The 23327-nt window shown below is 42.2% G+C and overlaps 1 protein-coding gene across 1 annotated transcript in view; it reads left to right on the top strand.

The window, feature by feature from the left end:
- Positions 1 to 23327, top strand: part of GABRG3 (gamma-aminobutyric acid type A receptor subunit gamma3) — a 1294012-nt gene that overhangs the window by 85445 nt on the left and 1185240 nt on the right. The window contains exon 3 of the mRNA XM_073614635.1: positions 13857 to 13924. Within this exon, the coding sequence (XP_073470736.1) occupies positions 13857 to 13924 (68 nt within the window). The remainder of the gene's footprint in view (positions 1 to 13856; positions 13925 to 23327) is intronic.

Raw genomic sequence — 23327 nt, 5'->3', positions numbered from 1 at the left:
CGCAGGAAGTGACCGGCTCCCCCGCAATAGAGACACAAGTTGGACTGCCGTCTACGTTGTCTCTCTTCTGAGGCTAGTGGTGGCCGTACCAAACCAAGGTGATGATATTGGAATAGGTTGGAGTCTTGAAGCCGTCCACGCAGGGCGGGGGTTTTGGAATCGTTCTGACCGACGTTCCCGCAAGCGTCTATCTAGTTTGGTGGCTGCCTGAATTAACTCCTCCAAAGATGCGGGGGTCTCCATCCTGGCCAACTCATCCTTGAGGAGCTCCGACAGGCCTTGGCGGTACTGATAGCGTAAAGCTGGCTCATTCCAGTTAGTGTCGGCCGCCCATTTACGGAATTCCACCGTGTAATCCTCAATTGGTCTCCTTCCCTGAGCTAGGTGGTGCAGGATAGCTTCGGCCGTAGCCATGCGTTGTGGGTCATCATAAAGCTGCGACATACTTTCGAAGAACGTGTCGATAGTATTAAGCACCTGACTCCCTGATTCCATCAAGCCATGGGCCCAAGCCTGAGGTTCTGAAATTGCAAATCCCACCTTGACCACTTCTGATGCGAAGGTTCGGGGTTGCAGCGCAAAGTAGAGTGTGCATGCATTCTTAAAAGCTCTAAATTTTTTACGGTCCCCTGAGAACCATTCCGGTGTGGGGACCCTAGGTTCCGGAGTGCCATTACGACCGTAGGACTGGCAGCAGCCTGAGGAAGTGGGCCTTCATTGCTAGGTGCGGGAGCCGCAGCGGCAGAAGGGAGTGGACCCGTCAGTTGCTGGAGACGGCTATCAATTTGTGTGTATCCCTCCTGTAGCCTCTGCACAGAGTCTGCCAGGGTGGAGACCTGTTGGCATAGGATCTCCAAGGGGGAGCATGCTCTGTCGGCCTCGGACATCTGGCTGGTTTGTACTGTCACATCAATACTCACCGAGGCCGAGATGCCGAGAGTGGCTAGCCCTTATGACCACGCGCACCCGAACCCCCGAGGGTGGTACAGGGGATCGGAAGCACGCGGAGGCACGGGTCTCCGGTAGTTGCTGCAAGAAGGCTCAGGTTCACTTGGGTTGTGAGAAGCTTCCTGGCGGAACCGTGCAGGACCGGTGTACCTAATAGTACAGGAAACAGAGGTCAAGGGGTATTAAACAGGCAAATAGGAAAGTCCTTCGGACAGCAGAGATCAGGGGGTATCAGGCCAGCGGAGAGAGTGGTCTTATAAACAGGCAGAGATCAGGGTATCCGGCAGACAAGGAGAGTGGTCGTTTAAACAGGCAGAGATCAGGGTATCCGGCAGACAAGGAGAGTGGTCGTTTAAACAGGCAGAGATCAGGGTATCCGGCAGACAAGGAGAGTGGTCGATTAACAAGCAGAGGTCAGGGTATCCGGCAGACAAGGAGAGTGGTCGTTTAACAAGCAGGGATCAAGTATCAGAGAATCAGGAACCAGGAACAAACACAGAGCAGGGTACAGCTGACGACAAACCAGCAACCCGACTGGGTGCTGGTGTCGTCTGAAGTAGCCTCCCGGTGAGCGCCTCAGAGTGACACGCTACCTGGCACCCGCACGGGCGACGGCGCGCACATGTTGACCGCCGTGCACCCGCGCGCGCCGCACCATCAGGCCGCGAACGGGTGCACGTCTCAACAACAGCCCACTGCGCATGCGCCCCGCAGCCCGGCGAACGGAGGCGACTTGTCTCTCGTGACAGTACTCTTCATTAATACTGTGTAATGATATTCTGGTTGCCTGTAATATATGGCCATCCATAAATATGGAAATGGCCAGTGAAGTATAATAATTCATTTCAGCACTCCTACGTCCAACCACAACAATTGGGTGGGGGTGGGCTCAGTGACATCCTCTGAAAGGTCCACAAAAGTTATTGCAACTGTGGCTTAGAAGCTCTCCTTTACCCTCGAAACAAAACACTGTCAAGAGTTATTTTTCTTGAGGAGCAATTGTTTTAAAACCCTGGATCAAATGTATACTATATTGAATGGAATTCTGTGGATCTACAGATCAAGCAAAGACTTTACTTTAAGTACTGTTTCATTTTTTTCTTTTGTATCATTGCAGCGGCGCTTTGCAGGTGGTTTTAACCCTTTTTCGGCCACTAGTGGAGGTTAAAAGCGCCCCGCTATCGGCAGAAAACCTCTGCAAAAACAATGGTAAAGCGCCGCTAAAGATAGCGGCTCTTTACCGCCGACGCCCCCAACGCCCCAGTGTGAAAGTATCCTAAATGTTTAAACCAGATAGGAAGGTCAATGATGGCTTGATTTAACATTTTAATGCTTGTTAAGAAAATGTAAATAGTTTGAGGTCTATAGACTGGGCACAGTTGCATTTTAAAGGTTCAAAACAAACCTTTCCACTGTGCAAATATTGGTAAATGATCATCAACTTCAATAGAATGAGGTTCAAGCACTCTCAGGTGCCTGCATGTAGGTCTTATTAATATCACGAGTTCCGCTTTACTTTTGAATGCTGGGATCTCTAAAAATCATGTTGCATGACAGGTTAACAGGAAGTGCTTATCTGAATACATCTCTGTTTGAAAAATTTTTCAAGATTCTTCAAACCCAGGGCACTCGGATATATAGAACTAAAATTTTATAACAAAAGTTACAGGGTGGCCAGTCCCCTCCTTCTTCCCACAACAATTTATTTATTATAAATAGGTAGTTAAAGGTAAATAGCTCTATGGTAAAATCCAAACCAAGCTAAAATTTTAAAACCTTAAAAATCTAAAAAAGGAGGGAGGGCACCTTGACATCAAGGTAATAATAGATACAGACTTCAGGTGTTCTCCAAAATCCTCTGAATAAATCAGCAGCGAAGCAAACAATGATGTACATGTTTTAAAATACATGTATTCAAATAACTGTACCCCACAACCCTAATCCAGAAATGAAAACCAATTTATATCCTGACACAATTATCCCATTTACACATTATGCACAAAATACTACAGGATTTACATATGCCATATTTGCTAACAAGAACATTTAGGAGTGGTTGCACACTGGATATAATCAAGTGCGTTTTTATTCTGCATGAAAAACACATGGACCATGTTTAATATGGATTCCAATGGCCCTAGTTCACATCACTGCAGTGTGTTCCAGTGCAATCAACATAAGTAGTACATGTTGCTATTTTTCTGTATGGTGCACATCTGACATGTAGCAAAATGCACCAAAAATGCACTGAAACACACATGTCCACAGTTGTCCTCACCTCACAACATGCACAGGTTGTTTTGTGTTTGAAAACATTTTTTTTTAAAGTTACACGTTTTTAATGAAGCCCTTTTATGTGTGAAATATGTTACATTTTGGGGTTGGGGTGCTCACTTTTTGATGTGCTTTACATTATCGGAGGATGCAGGGTAAAATTGAAAACTAGTCTGGTGTGGGAGACACCCATTAGTATGACCAGCTTTGGGATATAAGTAAGGGAACGTTTCTCTTCATGGAAAACTAATTTTGAATACTGCTACCAGATTTTTTACCCCTGCATCCACCTGCAGGTTCATGATTTTGACATTTTTGCCAACATACGTTACTTTTAGCTGTGTATGAATAAAAGTTATGTTTTAGGGCTTAGTGGATTCTAAAGATTGACGCACATTAATTTATCAGTTTTTTTTGGGTTTAGGTTATGTAGTCCATCTAGTAGGACCTCGTAAATTCAAATTCGTAAAGAAGTGAGGTCATGTTCCATGAAAGGCACACAAACTTTCACTCATTTGTAAGGAATTTTAAAATCATATCTATAGAGTATTTATGTTACCATGAATTGGCAGATACGGTAAACTGTTGTAAAATTTGCCTTTTCGCTCTATGAGGTATTTATGGGATGTTGTCAGCTATAACTTTGAAATTATGGTAAAATATACAAAATTAATTGAGGTAATAATGCTCTCAGAGATATTTTACATGCATTTGTTTATATTATGTACATGTTTTATACTCCTTTGAAAACATTGATAGTAAATACTTCCACTTGACTAAAATATGATGAAGTATACCCAGGTAAAATATGCATAACATAAACACATTCATTCTTTAGTTTTAAATAAAAACACTTGCATTATTGTTTATATAATCCTATGAGCAATAATTTAAGTAATCCTTACAGATTTAAGAAATGAATGCAGAAAGTCCAAGAATTAAATAGAGGGATATGTGACTCAATAGCTTCAATGATTAAGCTTGTATGAATAATTGACAGTTGCTTAGGAACGGATATGAAACAAGAAAGATTGATAATGTGGACACTCTGCAGTGTTAACTACTGTGTGTGCCATATTCCACCCACCTTCTAAGGGGATACAGTGGAATATACAGTAGGTGGAAATAAGGCATACCACTGAGAACAGTGACTGAAAAAAATAAAGAGAAGAAATTTGACTGATTAGGCAACATTTACAATTGACTTACATTTTCTACATATTTCAACAAAAGGCCAATTATCACATTTGCACATTATGTACAAAATAATGCTTGTGGGTTTTATATATTATTATTATTATTATACAGGATTTATATAGCGCCAACAGCGCTTTACAACATGGGCAAGACAGTACACTTACAATACAAATCAATACAGGAGGGATCAGAGGGCCCTGCTCGTTAGAGCTTACAATCTAGAAGGGAGGGTCAAGTGGAAACAAAAGGTAATAACTGTGGGGGATGAGCTGATGGAAAAAATGAAAATACAGTTGTTAGGTGTGGGTAGGATAGGCTTCTCTGAAAAGAAGGGTTTTCAGGGATCTTCTGAAAGCTAATAAAGTAGGAGATAAGCGGACAGATTGGGGTAAGGAGTTCCATAGGATTGGAGAGGCTTTGGAAAAGGCCTGGAGGCGAGCATGGGAGGAGGTGACAAGGGAGCTAGAGAGCAGGAGGTCTTGAGAGGAACGAAGAGAGCGAGTAGGTTGGTATTTAGAGACTAAGCTAGTGATGTAGCTGGGGCCAAAATTGTGGATGGCTTTGTACATTGGTTAGAAAGGGGGCGTTGCGGAGGTTGAGGCGGCAGGATTTGGACAGTGATTGGATGTGTTGCTTGAAGGAGAGTTCAGAGTCTAGGACTACACCTAGAACCTTGGCATGTGGGGATGGGCTTATAGTTGTGCCATCGATTTTGACAGAGAGATCAGGGGAAGAGGCATATGGGGGAGGAAAAATTATAAGTTCGGTTTTGGCTAGATTGAGTTTAAGGAAGTGGTGAGACATCCAGACTGATATATCTGAGAGTAAATTACTGATACGTGAGGAGACAGAGGGAGTGAGCTGAGGGGTAGCGAAATAGATTTGCGTGTCATCAGCGTAGAGGTGGTATTGGAAGCCATGGGAGGCTATCAGTTGACCCAGGGAGGCAGTGTAGATTGAAAATAGTAGATGTCCAAGAACAGAACCCTGAGGGACCCCAACAGAGAAAGGAAGAGGAGAGGAGGAAGTAGAGTTATAACAAACGCTAAAGGTGCGGTTGGATAAGTAGGAAGAGAACCAGCGAAGTGTACAGTCACGGAGACCAAAGGCGTGTAGTTTTTTGAGGAGGAGGGGGTGGTCAACCATATCAAAGGCAGCAGAGAGGTCCAGGAGTAGGAGTACAGAATAGTGTCGATTGGTTTTGGCCGTTAGTAGATTGTTTGTTAGTTTTAGGAGAGCAGTTTCTGTGGAGTGTTGAGGACGAAATCCAGACTGAAGGGGATCAAGAAGGCCATTATCAGCGAGGTGGACGCTCAGTTGGTTGTAGACCAGACATTCGAGGAGTTTGGATAAGAAGGGGAGCAAGGAGATGCGGCATAGGTTGTTAAGATTGGATGGGTCCAGTGAGGGCTTTTTAAGTATGGGTCTGACAAGTGCATGTTTTAGAGAGTTAGGGAAGATGCCAGAAGAGAGGGAGAGATTGAAGATGTGTGTTAGAGAGTGTAGTATAGGGCCAGAGGGTGAACGTAGCATTTGTGAGGGAACAGGATCCAGAGGGCAGGTGGTAAGGTGGACATTAGCAAGTAGTTTAGCAACTTCGTCTGTAGTGGTGGGGTTGAAAGAGGGAAATAATGATTGTGCCTGTGGGCATGAAGTGTAAAGTGTGGAGGGTGTCGGCACAGTAGAGATCTCAGCGCAAATAGTATCAATCTTCTGTTTGAAGTGATTGGCGATCTCCTGTGCAGTGAGTGAGTTGGCAGGTGGAGGAGGTGGAGGACGAAGTAGAGAGTTGATGGTGGAGAAGAGTTGACGGGGACAGGATGATAAGTTACTAATGAGAGTGGTAAAATAGGTCTGCTTGGCAGAGAGGAGACTGGAGTTGTATTTTTGGAGGGCAGATTTATATTGGTAGAAATCTCTCTGAGACTTAGTCTTACGCCACAGGCGCTCCAGAGCACGACTACGTTTTTTCAGACTTCTAGTAACATCTGTTTGCCAAGGTTGAAGGGGTCTGGGCTTGATTCTGTGTGTAGTGAGGGGGCAAGTGAGTTCAGTGAGGCTAGAAGTGAAGCGTTGTACACAGAAGTGTCTAGGTTGGTGCAGGATAGGTGTGAGATTTTGTCGTAGAGGTTGTTGATAGCAGAGTAGAGAAGAGAAGGGTTGAGATGATGTAGGTTTCTGCGGGTAACTTTAAGGTGGTTGGAGGGAGAGGAGATGAAGGAGAGGGAGAGAGTGAAACTAATAAGGTGGTGATCAGAGAGAGGGGATGGAGAGTTAGAGAGGTTGCATGGAGTGCAAGGTGAGAGAACACGAGGTCAAGGATATTGCCTTCTGAGTGAGTTGGAGCATGTATCCACTGCTTCAGGTCAAAGGAGGATGTTAGGCTAAGAATTTTGGAAGTGGAAGGAGTGTTAGTATTAATAGGGATGTTAAAGTCCCCGAGAATGATAGTGGGGATTTCAGAAGAAAGAAAGTAGGGTAGCCAGGCAGAGAAGTCTTCAAGAAAGGTTGATACTGGTCCAGGGGGCCTGTAGATCACAGCTATCCTTAGAGAAATTGGAGTGAAAAGGCGAATACAGTGTGCTTCGAAAGAGGAGAGTGACAGAGAGGGAGGTGGCTGAAGTACCTGAAAGGTGCTGTATGGGGCTAGAAGGATTCCGACACCTCCTCCCTTACGTCCGCTGGATCTGGGGGAGTGAGTCCAGAGAAGACCACAGGGGATAGGGCAACAGAAGATGCAGTTTCGGATTCGTGGAGCCAGGTTTCGGTAATGGCAAGTAGGTTAAAAGAGTTGGCAATAAAGAGGTCATGGAGAGAGGTGAGCTTGTTGCAGACAGAGCGCGAGTTCCAAAGGGCACAAGAGAAAGGGAGTCTGGTTTTGGGAAGAATAGAAATGGGAACTAAATTGTGTTGATTGCAGCAGCTGCTGCCAGAGGGTGCAGGGTGATGGGTGCATGGGGTGCAGTTAAATGATGGAGGCCCAGGGTTTGGGGATATATCGCCAGAGGTTAGGAGAAGCAAGAGGGTGAGGGAGGTAATATGGGAGTGGGATTTATATGAAGTGACATGCCCCAGGGTCTTGGAGATTTTTAGTGTATGTGGATTTAGAATTAACAGGAGTTGGTGGGTGCAGTAATAAGGACAGGACAGGAGTGAAGGTGATATATATATGCTGTGGGGGGGAGAAGAGGGGTGAAGGAGAGATAGTTTTAGGACGGAGGAGAGTTGTCAAAAGCAGTGGTAGAGAAAGCATGTTACAAGGAAAAAGAGCTAAAGGAGTAAACAAATTCACCTGATGTCTGTGTGCTGTTTTTCAAAGTGTTTATCTTGTGTCCTTTTGCTTTGTGCCTTCGCTGAAGTGCAGAGTCAGAAGTGCATTTCACTTATAGAAATCGCCACTTTGAGAAAGAGCCAAGTTGCAAATGTGTACCCCCTGCAAATGCTTCCCCCAAGAGAAGCTTAAATATATACTGATAGGGGTAGGGTGTCGGCGGATTTCAATTAGCAATCAAGAGTTTATAAAGCTTGGCTGGTTAATAGGGCAAAATTCTTAAGTCACAAACAGACTAGCAAGAGGGCACTAAAGTTAAGAGGGCCATAATTTTGGGTAAGACAAGGGAGATAATAAAGCATTGTAATGTGGACAGGTCTACAGACAGTTAAGTAAAAATAACATACCAGCATTATTAGAGACACATAAGAAAAAAGATAGCAGTGTTTCAGTTTTTGGCTGGAGTTGCAGCAGTAGGAGCATACCAGAGTTAAGAGACATAGGAGACAGTTTTCACTAATGCGATTCTGGCTGGAGTTGTAGCAGTAGGAGCATACCAGAGTTAGGAGACATAGGAGACAGTTTTCACTAATGCGATTCTGGCTGGAGTTGTAGCAGTAGGAGCATACCAGAGTTAAGAGACATAGGAGACAGTTTTCACTAATGCGATTCTGGCTGGAGTTGTAGCAGTAGGAGCATACCAGGGTTAAGAGACATAGGAGACAGATTTCACTAATGCGATTCTGGCTGGAGTTGTAGCAGTAGGAGCATACCTGTGGGAGGACAAAGATTATATTTTCAGATCAGACAGTCAGATGATGAGTAATAAGTGCAGAGTCAGAAGTGCATTTCACTTATAGAAATCGCCACTTTGAGAAAGAGCCAAGTTGCAAATGTGTGCCATACATGTTAACAAGAGCATTTATGGTTGTCCATACCAACCAGTCAGCATCCAATTTTCATTTCTAGAGTGTAGAATAAAAAAAAAAAAAACTAGGGAACCGATTTATAATGGAGAGCAGAATAACTGCTTAGGAACGTATATGAGTCAAGGAAGAGTGAAAAATGTGTAGACTCGGCAGTATTAACTACTGTGTGTACCATATTCCACCCACCTTCTAAGGGGACACCCAGTGGAATATACATAGGTGGAATGAAGGCATACCATTGTGAAAATTGACTGAAGGGGTTGCTGATTAAATTTACTGGTACATTATCACTTGTTTTTAATTAGTATTACTTTATGTCATGTATATGCTGATTGTACATCAGGTGTGTTTTTTCTCAGATGGGTTTTACAAACAATGGCATAATTAGAAAAGGTAGAATGTCAGCTATTTCCCACTGTATAGCTTTTCCCCATTGGAGCTTAAAAATATATATAAACCAAAGGGCAAAAAATAATATATTGAATCTTACTACTACTACTGCTACTTATTCCTGATTTAGTCTACAGAACACTGCTCCCATCTTCATCTCTATCATATAGAGGGGAGGTGTTCTGTGGTTTATAGAGGAGAACTGAACAGTGCTGATGATACTAAATACAGAGAAACTATGCTGAACCAAATGGACATGCCGAGGCTGAAATCACTGGAGTGAGTGCCTGAACACTCCTCCGAATAAGTCATTGAACATGCTAAAGCTGGCAACTCACTAGCATACATATAAATAATTATTGCCTACGTGGTAATACCCAGTTTATAAAAAAAAGCCTTTCTCAGAGCACTGTCCATGATATACTAAACACATGTTTAAATAGTAACTACTTCCCAACAAAAGTTGGTGGTAAAAACAGGTGATCAACAATTTAAAGTAATTAAAATACAAATAACTTCTATGTAGAGATAAACATGACTATAAAAATCCATTGTACCGGAATACACAAACAGACAAAAGAGGTTGTCATTATTTTAAAAAAAGCATGAGAAATACAATGAGGAACAAAGATGTATGAGAAAAACATACATCAAAGATGTAAAGAGGGACAAAGATTTAAAAAGAACTCATGTCGCCTCTGTGTATTTCTTCAAAATGTCTGGAAACATTGGAAATATTTTTAGCATTGAGATTGAAGGAATCATGTTAATGTAACCCTATCCTGGTTCTTAGTGGTCAAGCCGTGCAATTTACACACTCTAGGGTACACACCTCACATTTTGCAACATACTGTAGACCGCATTATTGGACCCACAGGATAGTCAGTAACCAGTAACCTGTTACCAGAGAGCAGATGCTGGTGCACTTCTTACAATGTATCTTACATCATTGGCAAATACTTAGACCACACTGATATGACCCAATCGTGAATGAGGACAATAATGCTTCCAAAGTGGGAGCCTTCCTGCTAGAAAACATGCAACCATTGTTCAAAACAGTATATAGATCCTCATCTGCAAAAAGGACTAGCAGATGTTTCCTAACAATATTTACTACTTGTTGATACTTAAGCCCCATACACACAGGCCCAATACCGGGTGACATCAATAAAAAACGTCCGACATTCGGCCGTGTGTATGGGAGCTGGCCTGACAGAAGCCTGCCGTTTGACTGGCTTCTGCCGGATGAGCATGCTGGAAAACCAGCAGCCGACCAGCCAATGGCTGAGAGCACAGGCTGGAGTGTTCTGGCAGGTGGTCGCCCCCCTGTCAGAACACAACAGCTCAGCGAGCGGGATCGCTGTACTAACATCGGATTGTTAGTACAGCGGCTCCAACAAGAGCTGTCAGGTTTTTTTGCTCAGCCCGCTGGGTTGAATGGAAAAAACTAATAGTGTGTACCAGACTTAAACAGAGAAGGTTGTAAAAAATATAATTGAATTCCCTTGCCAACATTGCTGTTTACGCTTATCTGCCTGACATTCATATCCAGTCTTCTTTCCAGAGCTAATTGTTTCCCCCTATTAAAATGTCACTCACAAAACCTTCTCTTTGACTCTATTGGTAATTATTTCACATCCCAGGGCACAACTTTCCGCAGTGCAATGCCCTGTACACACGATCGGATTGTGTTGTCGGAAATTCCGATCGTGTGTGGGCTCCATCTAACTTTTTCCGTCGGAATTTCCGACACACAAAGTTTGAGAGCAGGCTATAAAATTTTCCGACAACAAAATCTGATCGGTTAAATTCCAATCGTGTGTACACAAATCCAACGCACAAAGTGCCACTCATGCTCAGAATAAATTAAGAGATGAAAGCTATTGGCTACTGCCCTGTTTATAGTCCCGACATACGTGTTTTATGTCACTGCGTTCAGAACGATCGGATTTGCCGACAACTTTGTGTGACCATGTGTATGCAAGACAAGTTTGAGCCAACATCCATCGGAAAAAATCCATGGATTTTGTTGTCTGAATGTCCGATCAATGTCCGATCGTGTGTAGAGGGCAGAACAGTTTCTCCTCACCCTAATGAACTTCCTCACCAGTACTTATTTTTGGTGTGTATAGGGTGGCAACTAGTGACAAGCAAGAGTGAATTACCTACACACATTTTATGAAAGGTTTTAGTGTTAACTGTACCTGTGGTTACACTGCCTAATTCATGACTGTAATTCATGACTTCACATTTATGTTTTCACATGAAAACTCCAAATTCTGAATTAAGATAGTGTACAGAAGAAAAAAGATCTAAACATTCTTTTTTACCTCCTCATACAATGAGGAGGTTGTCAAAATAACTATCATACTCACTAAGTATCAGAAACATCTGGTGAGCTAAAAGTAGCCGGTAGCCAGGTTCTTGTTTTAGACTTTTTCTTCTTCAAAATTAAATGTAAAAGATCTATTGACCCTCTTGGACCCGTTCCATTCATAAACAGTGTCCTCTTCATAATCCAAGTCTCAGAGGTATTTGGATCTTTTAGTGTCCATTATTTATTTCCCCAAATTTTCAATACTGAGTATTAAGCCCACATGTAAATCATCATAAATCAAAAGTGATTGATATTGCAACATTTGTTTATTTCAGAGAATGAATTTCTGAGCTACCTGTTTGCAAAACTTTTTCTTTATATGAAACAATCAACCTCATCAGATCAAGAGAGCATTTGCTCAGGATCTCATTCCATTCTGACACAAAACTCTCAGAATAAATTGTGGATGGAATCTTTTTGATCCTGGAATCATAGGTTCATTAATGTATTATTGGAGTCCTGTATAGTCCCACCATAATCTCGTTTCTTACTACATTGCAGTCTTTAATTTCTCAAAAGCAGTTTTACAGAAGGTTTCAACAGGGACTGAACTTAGGTCTTTAGTATATACCTGTGTACGTTTAGACTACCAGTCCTCTACTCAGCAGGACTCGATCAGAAATTACATGTGTAGGCCTGCTTTTTGAGTAGATATTACCATGTAGCCAATAAAGATTTATATTTTTGGATGCTACTGAGTTACCAGCTTTACCTTGTTGAGTGCTGATGACACTACAGTTGAGATTTAAGTGCAGCAAAGGCAGTGTGCAGAGGAAGTCAGATGCTCACAGAGATGCACTAAATATGTTTTTTTGTATTTGTATTTTTGTCCATCCACTGGTGAGGTTTGCACAGCTTTGCCACACAGCACAATCCCATCTTTTACTTACAGGCCATCACTGCACCTCCAACCCTGTTACTGGACAGTGAAGAAAAAACAGCACATTAATGAGCTCTTCTTTGTCACTCTGCTCTCTCAACCAATGCTCTTTGCACTGCTGCACACTGACTGACTTCTTGTGCTGCTTCTCCCTCTCCTTGCCTGGGGCCTGCTATACAAGAGGCTATTTTAAGACAAATTCAGGCACTTACAGTGCTTATGTTTACATGTTTTCATACATTACCCTCCTCCCACCCGCCTTATTGTAAAATGACAGGCGCAAGGTGGCTCTCTCGTTCTGGGACGACGTCATATGACGTCTTCCCACTCTCCCTGCGTTTTCATGCCTGCAGGGGTGTGCAGCACTCTGTCCCTGGGACACGGCACATCACCGTGTACCATTTGATGGTACAGATCCAATGGCATCGGGTAAAAAGCCAATGATGAGGCACCTTATCCGTGTGATCAGCTGTGCTCAATCACAGTTGATCACATGTAAACAAGGAAACACTGGTTATCGGCATTCCTCTCCTCACACTGACAGTGTGTGAGCAGAGGAGAGCCGATCAGTGGCATTTCCTCACAGGGGAGATCTGCACAGATAATCAGGGCATTGATCACCAGTACCCTGATGATCAGTGCAACCTCAACAGTGCCCAGCAGTGATGTAAATCAGTGCCCAGCAGTGATGCCAGTCAATGCCCAAAAGGAAAGCCAGTCAGTGCTGCCTTTTAGTGCCCATCAGTGCCTAATCATCAGTGCCACCCATCAGTCCCGCCAATCAGTGCTGCCTATCAGTGCCCATTAGTGCCGCCTATCAGTGCTCATCAGTGCTGCATATCAGTGCCACCTATCAGTGCCCATCAGTACTGCATGTTAGTGCCTTCTCATTAGTGCCAGATCATCATTGCCCTTCAGTGCCACCTCATCAGTGCCTTTTCGTGCCACCTCATCAGTGCCTATCAGTGCAGCCTATCAGTGCCCATCAGTGCAGCCTCATCAGTGCACATCAGTGAAGGAGAAAAATTCAATTAATTTACAAATTTTACAAATTTTATAACAGAAACTAAGAAAAACCTTTTTGTTTTTCAAAATTTTGGTTCTTTTTTCATTATTTTAGCAAAAAAAATAAAAACCCAGTGGTGATTAAATACCACCAAAAGAAAGCTCTATCTGTCTCAAAAAAATAATAAAAAATGTTGTTTGGGTACAGTGTTGCATGACCGGCATTGTCATTCAAAGTGTGACAGTGTTGAAAGGTGAAAATTGGCCTGGAAGCGGGTAACAGTGCCCAGTAGGCAAATAAAAAAAAGTTAATGATTACAGAGCTGCACTAAACTGTGCCTTTTATATGTGACTGGAGTTCAGACTTATGTAGATTTGTACATTTTTTTAATGTAGTTATAACTGGTTTGTAATTCTAAGAAACATTGAGTCCAAAAGGTAGAAATGCATTACAGTACATATATTTTCTGTGCATCACATGATTATCATATAATGCAATATCATGTGATCATTCATGCAGCCATAGGTGTGCCTGTGGTTCACTTCATTTACATGTCTAATTCTTGCTATTTTCTTTTTTCACAGTTAAGCCCACTATTATTGATGTGGACATTTATGTTAACAGCATTGGACCAGTGTCTTCAATAAATATGGTAGGACTATTTTTCATTCTGCTTAATAATTCATGAATAGTTTACTATTCAAAACATTAATTAATGATAGTATACTATGGAAAACATATTATATGAATCTCTGCAGCTGCTGTTAAACTGTAAACACATAGGGGAATGATTTAGTAAAAGTTGTAACCTTTCCAATTTTCTAAAATCTAAAAAAAAAAAAAGCAAACAACAGAAACTTCCACGCGAATTTCTGAGGTCAGTACAGATCTACTGGGATATGTAAAAAAAACACTTAATGTTAACAAAACTTTCAAACAAAAAAGTTCTTGGCTTCAAGGCCTGCAACAATGTTTATATCCTTCAGGCCAGCTTCTTCACCTGATCTCTGTACATGCTCAGTAGAACTTCATAGACTTCTTTAAAACTGGCTTCAATCTGTCTCCTACCCCCACAGTCCTGGATGAGAGCTCATATAGAGTATAGAGCTTTGGCAGGTGGAAGAGTGGGCTTCTTCAACCTATTTTGAAATTTTCCTAACCTTTAGGTAAATCAACTCCATGGTTACATTGTTCAATGTATTGCAATTCTCAGTTCCTCAAATAATTATTGCCTCTGTTGTGTCGTTTTTATGAAAATGTGGATGAAAGGTATAATGTAATCCCATTGTGGAAAGCTTAGTAAAACACATAAATCTTTAACTACTGAGAAGAATTATTCGAGGCAGAATTATGTGTGAAACCAAAGCAAACAAATGTAACATCTAAACTTGACCTTATTATTTAATAATTAAGGCTCTGTGGTCTCTTATGTAAAAAAAGCTGAAGGAGAGGATAAGTGATAGATATACTGTAGTTTACTGTGGGTTGTAGCATCACTTTTCCTTTCTTCTATTTTCATGGTATGTGTGGAATTTAGAATAAACTTTGTTTATTTCATATTTGAATAGGTAAAGACGGAAGACAAGGCCTTTTATTCTAACAGAATAACCTTTATTCATCTTTTTATAAATAAGCCAAAATAGACCTAAGCAACATGTCTAATAACTGTCTGTATAGCCTCATAACAATTACATTCAACTGACACTGGACTGTGGCAGTTTGTAACTGTATTCTGTGGGGCAACACAGGCACTACTTTCTCAGACACTGGAGGTCAAATAGTGTTTGCAAATGAACTATCCAGTAATTAAACACTGGATTTTAAAATAAACAATGCAAGATTTTGTTAACTCATAATTCCCACCTGAGTGCAACTGTCTGGAATTTCAAAGATAACCTGTCACAGAAAATTAAAAGGTTAACTAACACACTACACCTTCCCCAACCCCCCCCCCCCCCCCAAGTCCCCACTGCACTTACCTCCTTTTACTGCCCACACAGTCTGGGGATTTGAAAGCTATGGTATTCTTCCTTCTCTTTCATTAGGAATTCCAGAACAGATCAGAATGATTCTGTCTGGTCAAAGTGATCACATGCCATTTCCATTTGTTGCCATAGTACTCCATTAAAAAGTACATAAAAGTCACATCACAAAGAATATTACTTCAGCTATTACTGCTAATAGTATTTCTAGCTTCTGTCTAGATATATTTGTGAGGTTCTATGAGATGTCTGTTGAAGGGAGCAGGAAAAGGAGTCATTTGAAATAGAGGTTTTAAATAGGTATTATCCATTTATTAAGGACATAATACAGTTTCTAAATGTTTTGTGATATTTATGTTTGTAAATGTAACATTTGCATGAGAAAATTATTGGGAGATAAGCTAACAAATGGAGTTTAAATGATTCATTTGATCTTAAATTAAAGTGCTTGGAGGATATGACACAGGAGATGGTTATAGCTGTTCGATAGCTACAGCTGGCTACAGTGTTAGTATACAATTTTTGTACAATTTTTTTTTACATACACTAAAACAGGGGTAGGCAACTTTTTGAGCACAGTGTGCCGAAAAATGTTTTCAAAGAAATTGAGTATGCCGATTTTAAACAAAAAAAGTGAACTTCACACTCCCATTAACGAAAAGGATTTATTATAAAGTAAATGCTTTAGACTACTTCAGTAATATTGACCAATTAACATCCTGCACTCTCACAGCTCATTTCTCCTACCACTGTACTTCCTGCACATCTTCCCCACCTCTGTACCCCCCTGCTCATCTGTCCCACCACTGTACTTCCTGCACATCTTCCGCACCTCTGTACCCCCCTGCTCATCTGTCCCACCACTGTACTTCCTGCACATCTGCCCCACCACTGTAACCCCCTGCTCATCTACCCTAACAATGTACCCCCTTTCTCATCTGCCTCATCACTGTACCTCTCTGAACATCTGTCCCATCACTGTACTTCCCTGCACATCTGCTCCACTGTCGTATCCCCATGCTTTTCTGTATTACCGCTAAATCACCTTCTCATCTGTCATAACACTGAACCCATCTGCCCCACCACTGTACCTCCTGCACATCTGTCTCACCTCTGTACCCTCCTGATCTCCTGCCCCAGCTCTGTTCCCCCTGCTCTTCTGCCCCGCCACTGTAACCCCCTGCTCAGCTGTCCCACCAATATACCTCCTGTCTCCCCTGCCCTGCCACTGTACCCCCCTGCACATCTACCCCACCTTTGTACCCCCCTGCTTTTCTGTCTCACCACTGTAACCCCCAACTCATCTGTCCCACCAATGCACTTCCTTTCACATCTGCACCACCTCTGTACCCCCCTGCTCTTATGCCCCACCACTGTAACCCCCTGCACATCTGTCCCACCAATGCACCCCCTTTCACATCTGCCCCACTGCTGTACCCCCCTGCTCCTCTTTCTCACTGCAGAACCCCCTTCTTATCTGCCCCAACACTGAACCCCCCTGCTCACCTGTCCCACCGCTGTATCCCCCTGCTCATCTGGCCTACCACTGTAACCCCCTGCATATCTGTCCCACCAATGCACCTCCTTTCACATCTGCCCCACCGCTATTCGCCCTGCTCTTCTGTGTCACTGCAGAACCCCCTTCTTATCTGGCCCAACACTGTACCTCCCTGCTCATCTGTAATACCACTGTATCCCCCTTCTTGTCTGCCCCATCATTGTACCCCTCTGCTCTTCTGTCCCTCCACTGTATCCTCCTTCTCATCTGGCCCAACACTGAACCCCCCTGTTCATCTGTCCCACCACTGTATCCCCCTTCTCATCTGGCCTAACACTGAACCCCTCCAGCTCATCTGCCCCATCACTGCACCCCCTGCTCATCTGCCCCATCACTGCACCCCATGCTCTTTTGTCCCACCGCTGAACCCCCTTCTCATCTCTTCCACCACTGTACCTCCCTGCACATCTGCCCCACTTCTGTGCCCTCCTGGTCTTCTGTCCCACCCTTTACTCCCCTGCTCATCTGCTCCACCGCTGTACCCTCTTCTCATCTATGATATGCGCAATATGCAGAGTGGTGCAAGAAAGCAGAGATGAGACACATCTACCTGTCCTGGAACACTCTCCCCCGCTGATCCGCCTCTCACATCCAGCCCAGGTGCTTGTATGGTCAAGTCAGGGGCATTTTCTGAAAGCAGTGGGTCTGTGTGTAAGATCATAAGTTGGGCCCACGTAGCTGAGATAAAGTGCGGCGTGAAGTGCCGTAGCAAAAGTTGGGTGTGATTTTTATTGCGCTGAATGCTGGCTGTGGCCTAAAGGAAGCGGAGTGCAGGGGTTCAGTAGTAAGTAACGCAAAGGTTCAGGAATAATTGACACAAAGTTCAGAGGTCAGGTTGCCTATCCCTGCACTAAAACCATGTCATCAGGTGTTCTACCTAAACAACCCACTCAGTGTACACCGGTTGGCCTTTGTCCTACAGTGCTATTGGTACATCAGATTGTAACAGTGTAACTTTTAAACATATTCATTCCTTGTCTGAAATTGGTCAATTGATGTTATCAATCTTTTTAAGGTTGACTAGATGCCTGGGTGCACATGGCCAATTGTAATTAATTCAGCCAGCAAGCCAAACAAAGAAACAAACAGATTCCTGCATCAACACAAGCAAGGTAGATGCAGGAATCTCAACCTCGCTGGGACATTGTATTGACAGAATATATAGATCAGCACTGCAAGCGGCTGATCAAAAAAGGTTTTCCATTGGGTCTGATTGACAGAAGCAGACCTAACTATATGTTTCTTTCGAACAGATAGGGCTACACAACAATCAAAATTTGGCAGGTCCCTGGTGAACCAGCTAACTTTTGATCACTGTGTACCCGGCTTTAGACTGATTTGCTTACCCACAGATTGTTTCAACACATAGCAATAGTTACATGCATACACAGTAGACCTGGTTGCTAAAATAAATCTATATTTATGTTCCATGCATACATTTCATGTTCAGCTGGCAGTATGCATACAATATCTGAGTAATGCTTTTGTGCCTTTCATTCAAATAAGCTGTGCTATGGAAAGTGCATGGTTGGATTTCAACCTAACATTTAAAAAACAGAAACCACAATGTGACAAGCAGCACAATTGCTCACTAAAGTTTGAAATACATATGTTTGAAAAAAGGCAAAACCCAATATACCAATTGGATATATAAACCATAGTGGAGAAGCAAAAAGGGCAGCATATGCATGAGTATTTTTCATTGGAACCGTCATAAACAAATAGCAGCATATGAAATTATGTGTGCTGCTTGCTGTGGCCAAACTTTGTACCTCATTGTTGTACACTCCTCACAATATGGACTATGGCTTTTTTACTTTTTGTGTTTTTTATAGTTAGTTTATTGAATCGATGCACACTTTATGCTCTGCATTAGTGTGGAGGAAGTTTTCCTTTGCTGCTGGCTCTTTTTTTACAAGTGGCAGTAGCAATTGTCTGAGCTATCACTGCATCTGTGTCTGAAGAAAGGTCAGCAGACAAGAACATTGAGAGAGGGAATGACTCTTTTACAGGATTCCAGGTGGTATCAGGCAGCAAGTTATTGAGCACCAGTGCCCCCTCCCCTATCATCTACTGAGCACCAGTACTCTCTCCCCCACTGACTGGCAGGGCCCAAATCTGCTCCGACAAGGACCAGAACCCCCAATCTCCCTCCACTGAGCACCGGTGCCCCCCTTGTCCCCTGCTAAACACCAGAGCCCCCATCTCGCCCACTAAGCACTAGTACCTCCTTCTCTTCCCATTGAGCACCAGTTCCCCCTTTTGTCCTCCCACTGAGCACCAGTGTCCCCTTCTCACCCGACTGATGACCAGTACCCCCAATCTCTCCTTACTGAGCACCACGTGCCCTTCCTGTTCCCCAAATGAGAACTGGTACCCCTTTTGTCCCCCCCAATGAGCACCAGTGCCCCCTCTCTCCCCACTAAGCATCAGTGCCCCTTTTTCTCTCACTGAGCATCAGTGCTTTCTTTGCCCCCCCCCCGCTGAATACCAGAGCCCCCTTGTCCCCACACTAGGCACCACTGCTCTCTTGGCCCCCATAAAGCACCAGCGCCCGCCTCATTACCCCCACTGAGCATAATATTGTAAAAAATAATACAATTGTAAAAAAAATAATTTAATAAAATAATAAATATAAATAACTACTGACACCATCCACTGCCCTACTGACACCAACCTATGCCCTACTGACACCAACCTATGTCCTACTGACACCATCCTGTTTGGCAGTCTTTGCCCTGGGTGAAAGAATGTCTAGCTTTACCACGGTTTGCACTACTATCACTTTATTTTATATATGAAACAAAAATTCAACATTTCATGCAATATCTTGAGAAAACGTCAATTAATGCAAAATATGTTGCTAAGCTTCATTTCTTGTATTTAGTAAATACTTTTTCCTAGCTATAATTTGTGTCTAAAAAATGTAAACAGTTTGCTTCATTAAAATGTGTAATTTGTTGAGCTTGCTTTAAACAATGGCTGTAGTCATTTTTCTAGGAATGTTAAACATATTCCAATTTAAGTATACAATGGGATTGCTGTAAGCAAATGCAAACGTGATTTATGTTTTATATGTTTGATCAATATTACTGTGCTATCTTAAGCAACTTCATTATTTTTGATCATTTAACCTTTTATACCTTGTAAAAGTTTCAAGTTTTTTTCTCTCAAAAAATGCATATGTGCATGTTTTATTTATTTTTATTTTTTTTACATTTTCAGCTGTATGCAAAAAAAAAAAAAAAACAAATATTATAGAATGCAAGAGTGGCTGAATCCTCCTGTTTTTTTGTAGAAATCAGAAACCCAAAATCCATGTACACTCTTTTTCTCTGCATACCAGTGCGATTCTTGCAGTAAGGAATAGGGAGAATCTGTCTCAGGGGGCACTTTGAGTCTCATCTCCAAATGGCTTCTCACTGTCTGCACGTCCTGCTGTACACAAGAGGGGGAAGAGTAGAAGAGTTTTTTTTAGTCTTCTCCCAATATTTATCATGACTGATAGCAGGCCTACATCTAATAAGTTGATCCCTGTGAAAGCTGATCGGATCAAGGGGATTGTTAGATTTGGTGACATCCAGTATTTTCTCGCAAATGAGCTAGCTTTTATGTGACTTCAGGAACAGATCCAGATGGGGTGGGGGGTTTGGGGGGGTACTGTGCTGGTCCTAGGAGTATATGTGAGAAAGTGTAAAAACCTGTTTTTAATTGGTGTCAGTGGACATCCAAATAAGCCATAGTTGTTAACATTTGAAAAGAAATACACCATGAAGAAACTAAGAACAAAAATATGGTGTGCTATGTTCACTGCTTGCTGTCAGCTTTAAAGGAATTGAGAAGAAAAATGGGAGGGGGGGGGGGGGGGGGGGTTGGGTGCTGTGCTGGTCCTAGGAGTAAAAATGAGAAACTGTGAAAATCTGTTTTTAATTGGTGTCACTGGACATACAAGTAAGCCATAGTTACCAACATTTGAAAAGAAACACTGTGAAGAGACTAAGAGGAAAAACATGGTGTACTATGTTTACCCCTGCTACCAGCTTTAAAGGAATTGAGAAGAAAAATGCAGCATGCTATGCAAGCCACCTACCATACTCTTCTGGGCGTGGCCACAAAGTAAGTATGGCCAAAACGTAGCTGTTGCTTCACTGTGTATGGCTTGGAATGTGCAACCTTTATCTCATTGCTTTACTATGATTTAGGCAAAATAGAACCTTGGTGTCTGTAGCAACAATAATAACCTTCAAAATTGGTGTCAGTGCCAGCAGATGTAACCCAGAGTAAGTGTCAGGATGCTATAATAATAATTTTGAGGGAGAGGGACAAGAGAGGGAAGGAAAGGAAGGAAAGTGGAGGAGCAGAAAAAGAGGGAGCAAAGGGGAGAAGAAAAGAGGGGAAAAAAGAGAGAAACTAAAGAAAGAAGTGGAGGGGAGGAAAGACTGAGAAAGGAAAACAGAAGCTGGGGGGGAGATAAAGGTGGTAAAGAAAGGAAAGGAAATGTAAGATGAGGCAGGAAGTAGAGAAAAGTAGCTGTAACACATGGGAAAATAGGAAGGATATATAGACAGTGACAGAAAAACATAGGTTATGAGAGTGAGGGTCTGTAGATTATCATCACTTACAGATGTGGTACACCTGCACTACTGGTGTGCCTTAGGCTGATGTACTGTAGCTAGGAACAGGTTTATAGGTTGGACAGCTCAACAGTATGGCATGGCAGATAATTTTCACGCATTTACATAGGTCACTTCCTTATAGACCGGATGTGGAAACCTAATAGGTGTTCTAATCCATCTTCACTCTGTCCAAAATTTAAAAAAAAATGTTTTGACTTTAGTTATACTTTACTGAATGATATTTTGTTGGTAAAGCACTGTAAATCATAAACAATTGTTTTTTTTCTTTAAATAAAATACCATTTTCACCATTTGTAATCATTTGTTGGACCTCAATGCTGCTGATGACATGTGCAGCCTCTCTACAGATATTTTTCATCTACATGCACTGACTACAACAATGGTCATATTGCATTTATCAGGACAGGGTACATGATGATAACAGGAACCATGCCTTTTTTATTGTGTGTTGAAATGGCCACTTGTAGTCTCCATTGGAAGCCCATGTGACAGGATGACATTGCGTATAAAAAGATGGTAACCACCCCAATTTATAATTAAATGTGTGAACGAGTAAATGCACACTAGCACACATCAATATACTGCAGTAAACATGCACTAACGCACATCAATATACTGCAGTAAATGCGCACTAACGCACCTCAATATACTGCAGTATACGGTTGTGCTCATAAGTTTAGATACCCTGGCAGAATTTATGATTTCTTGACCATTTTTCAGAGAATATGAATAATAACACAAACACTTTTCTTTCATGATTAGTGTTTGGCTGAAGCCATTTATTATCAATCAACTGTGTTTACTTTTTTTAAATCATAATCACAACAGAAACTACCCAAATAACCCTGATTACATACCCCAGTTCTTAATACCGTGTTTTGCCCTCTTTAACCTCCCTGGCGGTATGATTATTTCAGATTTTAGGTGCTGAAAGCGGTACCATTATTTTGCACAGAAATTTGGCGTTTTATATTGTAGGCCTGTAATTCTTAGGAATAGTTCACTTAAATCTGTCCAAACAAGAGTCTAGTAGACATCCCGGGTATGATAAAGTTTGAAAAACGAAATAAAAAATTATAATATAATAAATAACTATAAATAATTAAAACACATAATAATATAATAATAATAAAAATTATATAATAATGTAATCAAATCAAAAACACTGAAATTTGCTCAGTTCCAGAATTTTAGCTTTTATTACTTTTAGTGTTTAATGACGGATCTCCCCACAAATCACTATCGCTCAATTCTGCAAGTGATTATAATTTGTTATCGCTTTTTTCTAGCTGGTCTAAAACCACTTTTGATGTAAAGAGACAGTTTTGGTTGCTATGGACAATCTCCAGTTTCCAGGCAGAAAGAACAGTTTTATATATATAAAACTGCATGCAGGACACTGGTCAGACCACTAGGGACAAAGGGGATGTGTAGTTATTTGATACAGTACTGTAATCTGTAAGATTACAGTATGCTGTATCTATACTGTGTGTTTCACTTTTGAATTTGCCGCCGAACTCCGTCCCCGTGCGTCGCAACGCTCGCAGGGAACGGAGCTCGGCACTGTGAATCGAGCGAGACACAGCGGCTCGCCGATCACAGCGCAGAGACATCGCAGGAACCAGGGGACAAGGTAAGTAACCTCTTCCTGGATCCTGCGATGCAAGCCCGAGTCTGGCTCGTGGATACCGCTTTTGGTATGTAAAATCCACCCCAAGCCAGACTCGGGAATACCGCCAGGGGGGTTAACGTCAATGACAGCTTGAAGTCTTTTGCGGTATTTGTGGATGAGGCTCTTTATCTTCTCAGATGGTAAAGCTGCCCATTTCTTGGCAAAAAAGCCTCCAGTTCCTGTAAATTCTTGGGCTGTCTTGCATG

This window comes from Aquarana catesbeiana, linkage group LG02 (genome assembly GCF_042186555.1).
Source record: "Aquarana catesbeiana isolate 2022-GZ linkage group LG02, ASM4218655v1, whole genome shotgun sequence".
Lineage (NCBI taxonomy): Eukaryota > Metazoa > Chordata > Amphibia > Anura > Ranidae > Aquarana > Aquarana catesbeiana.
Note: the sequence above shows the minus strand (reverse complement) of the source record. Positions and strands in the feature narration are given on the sequence as shown.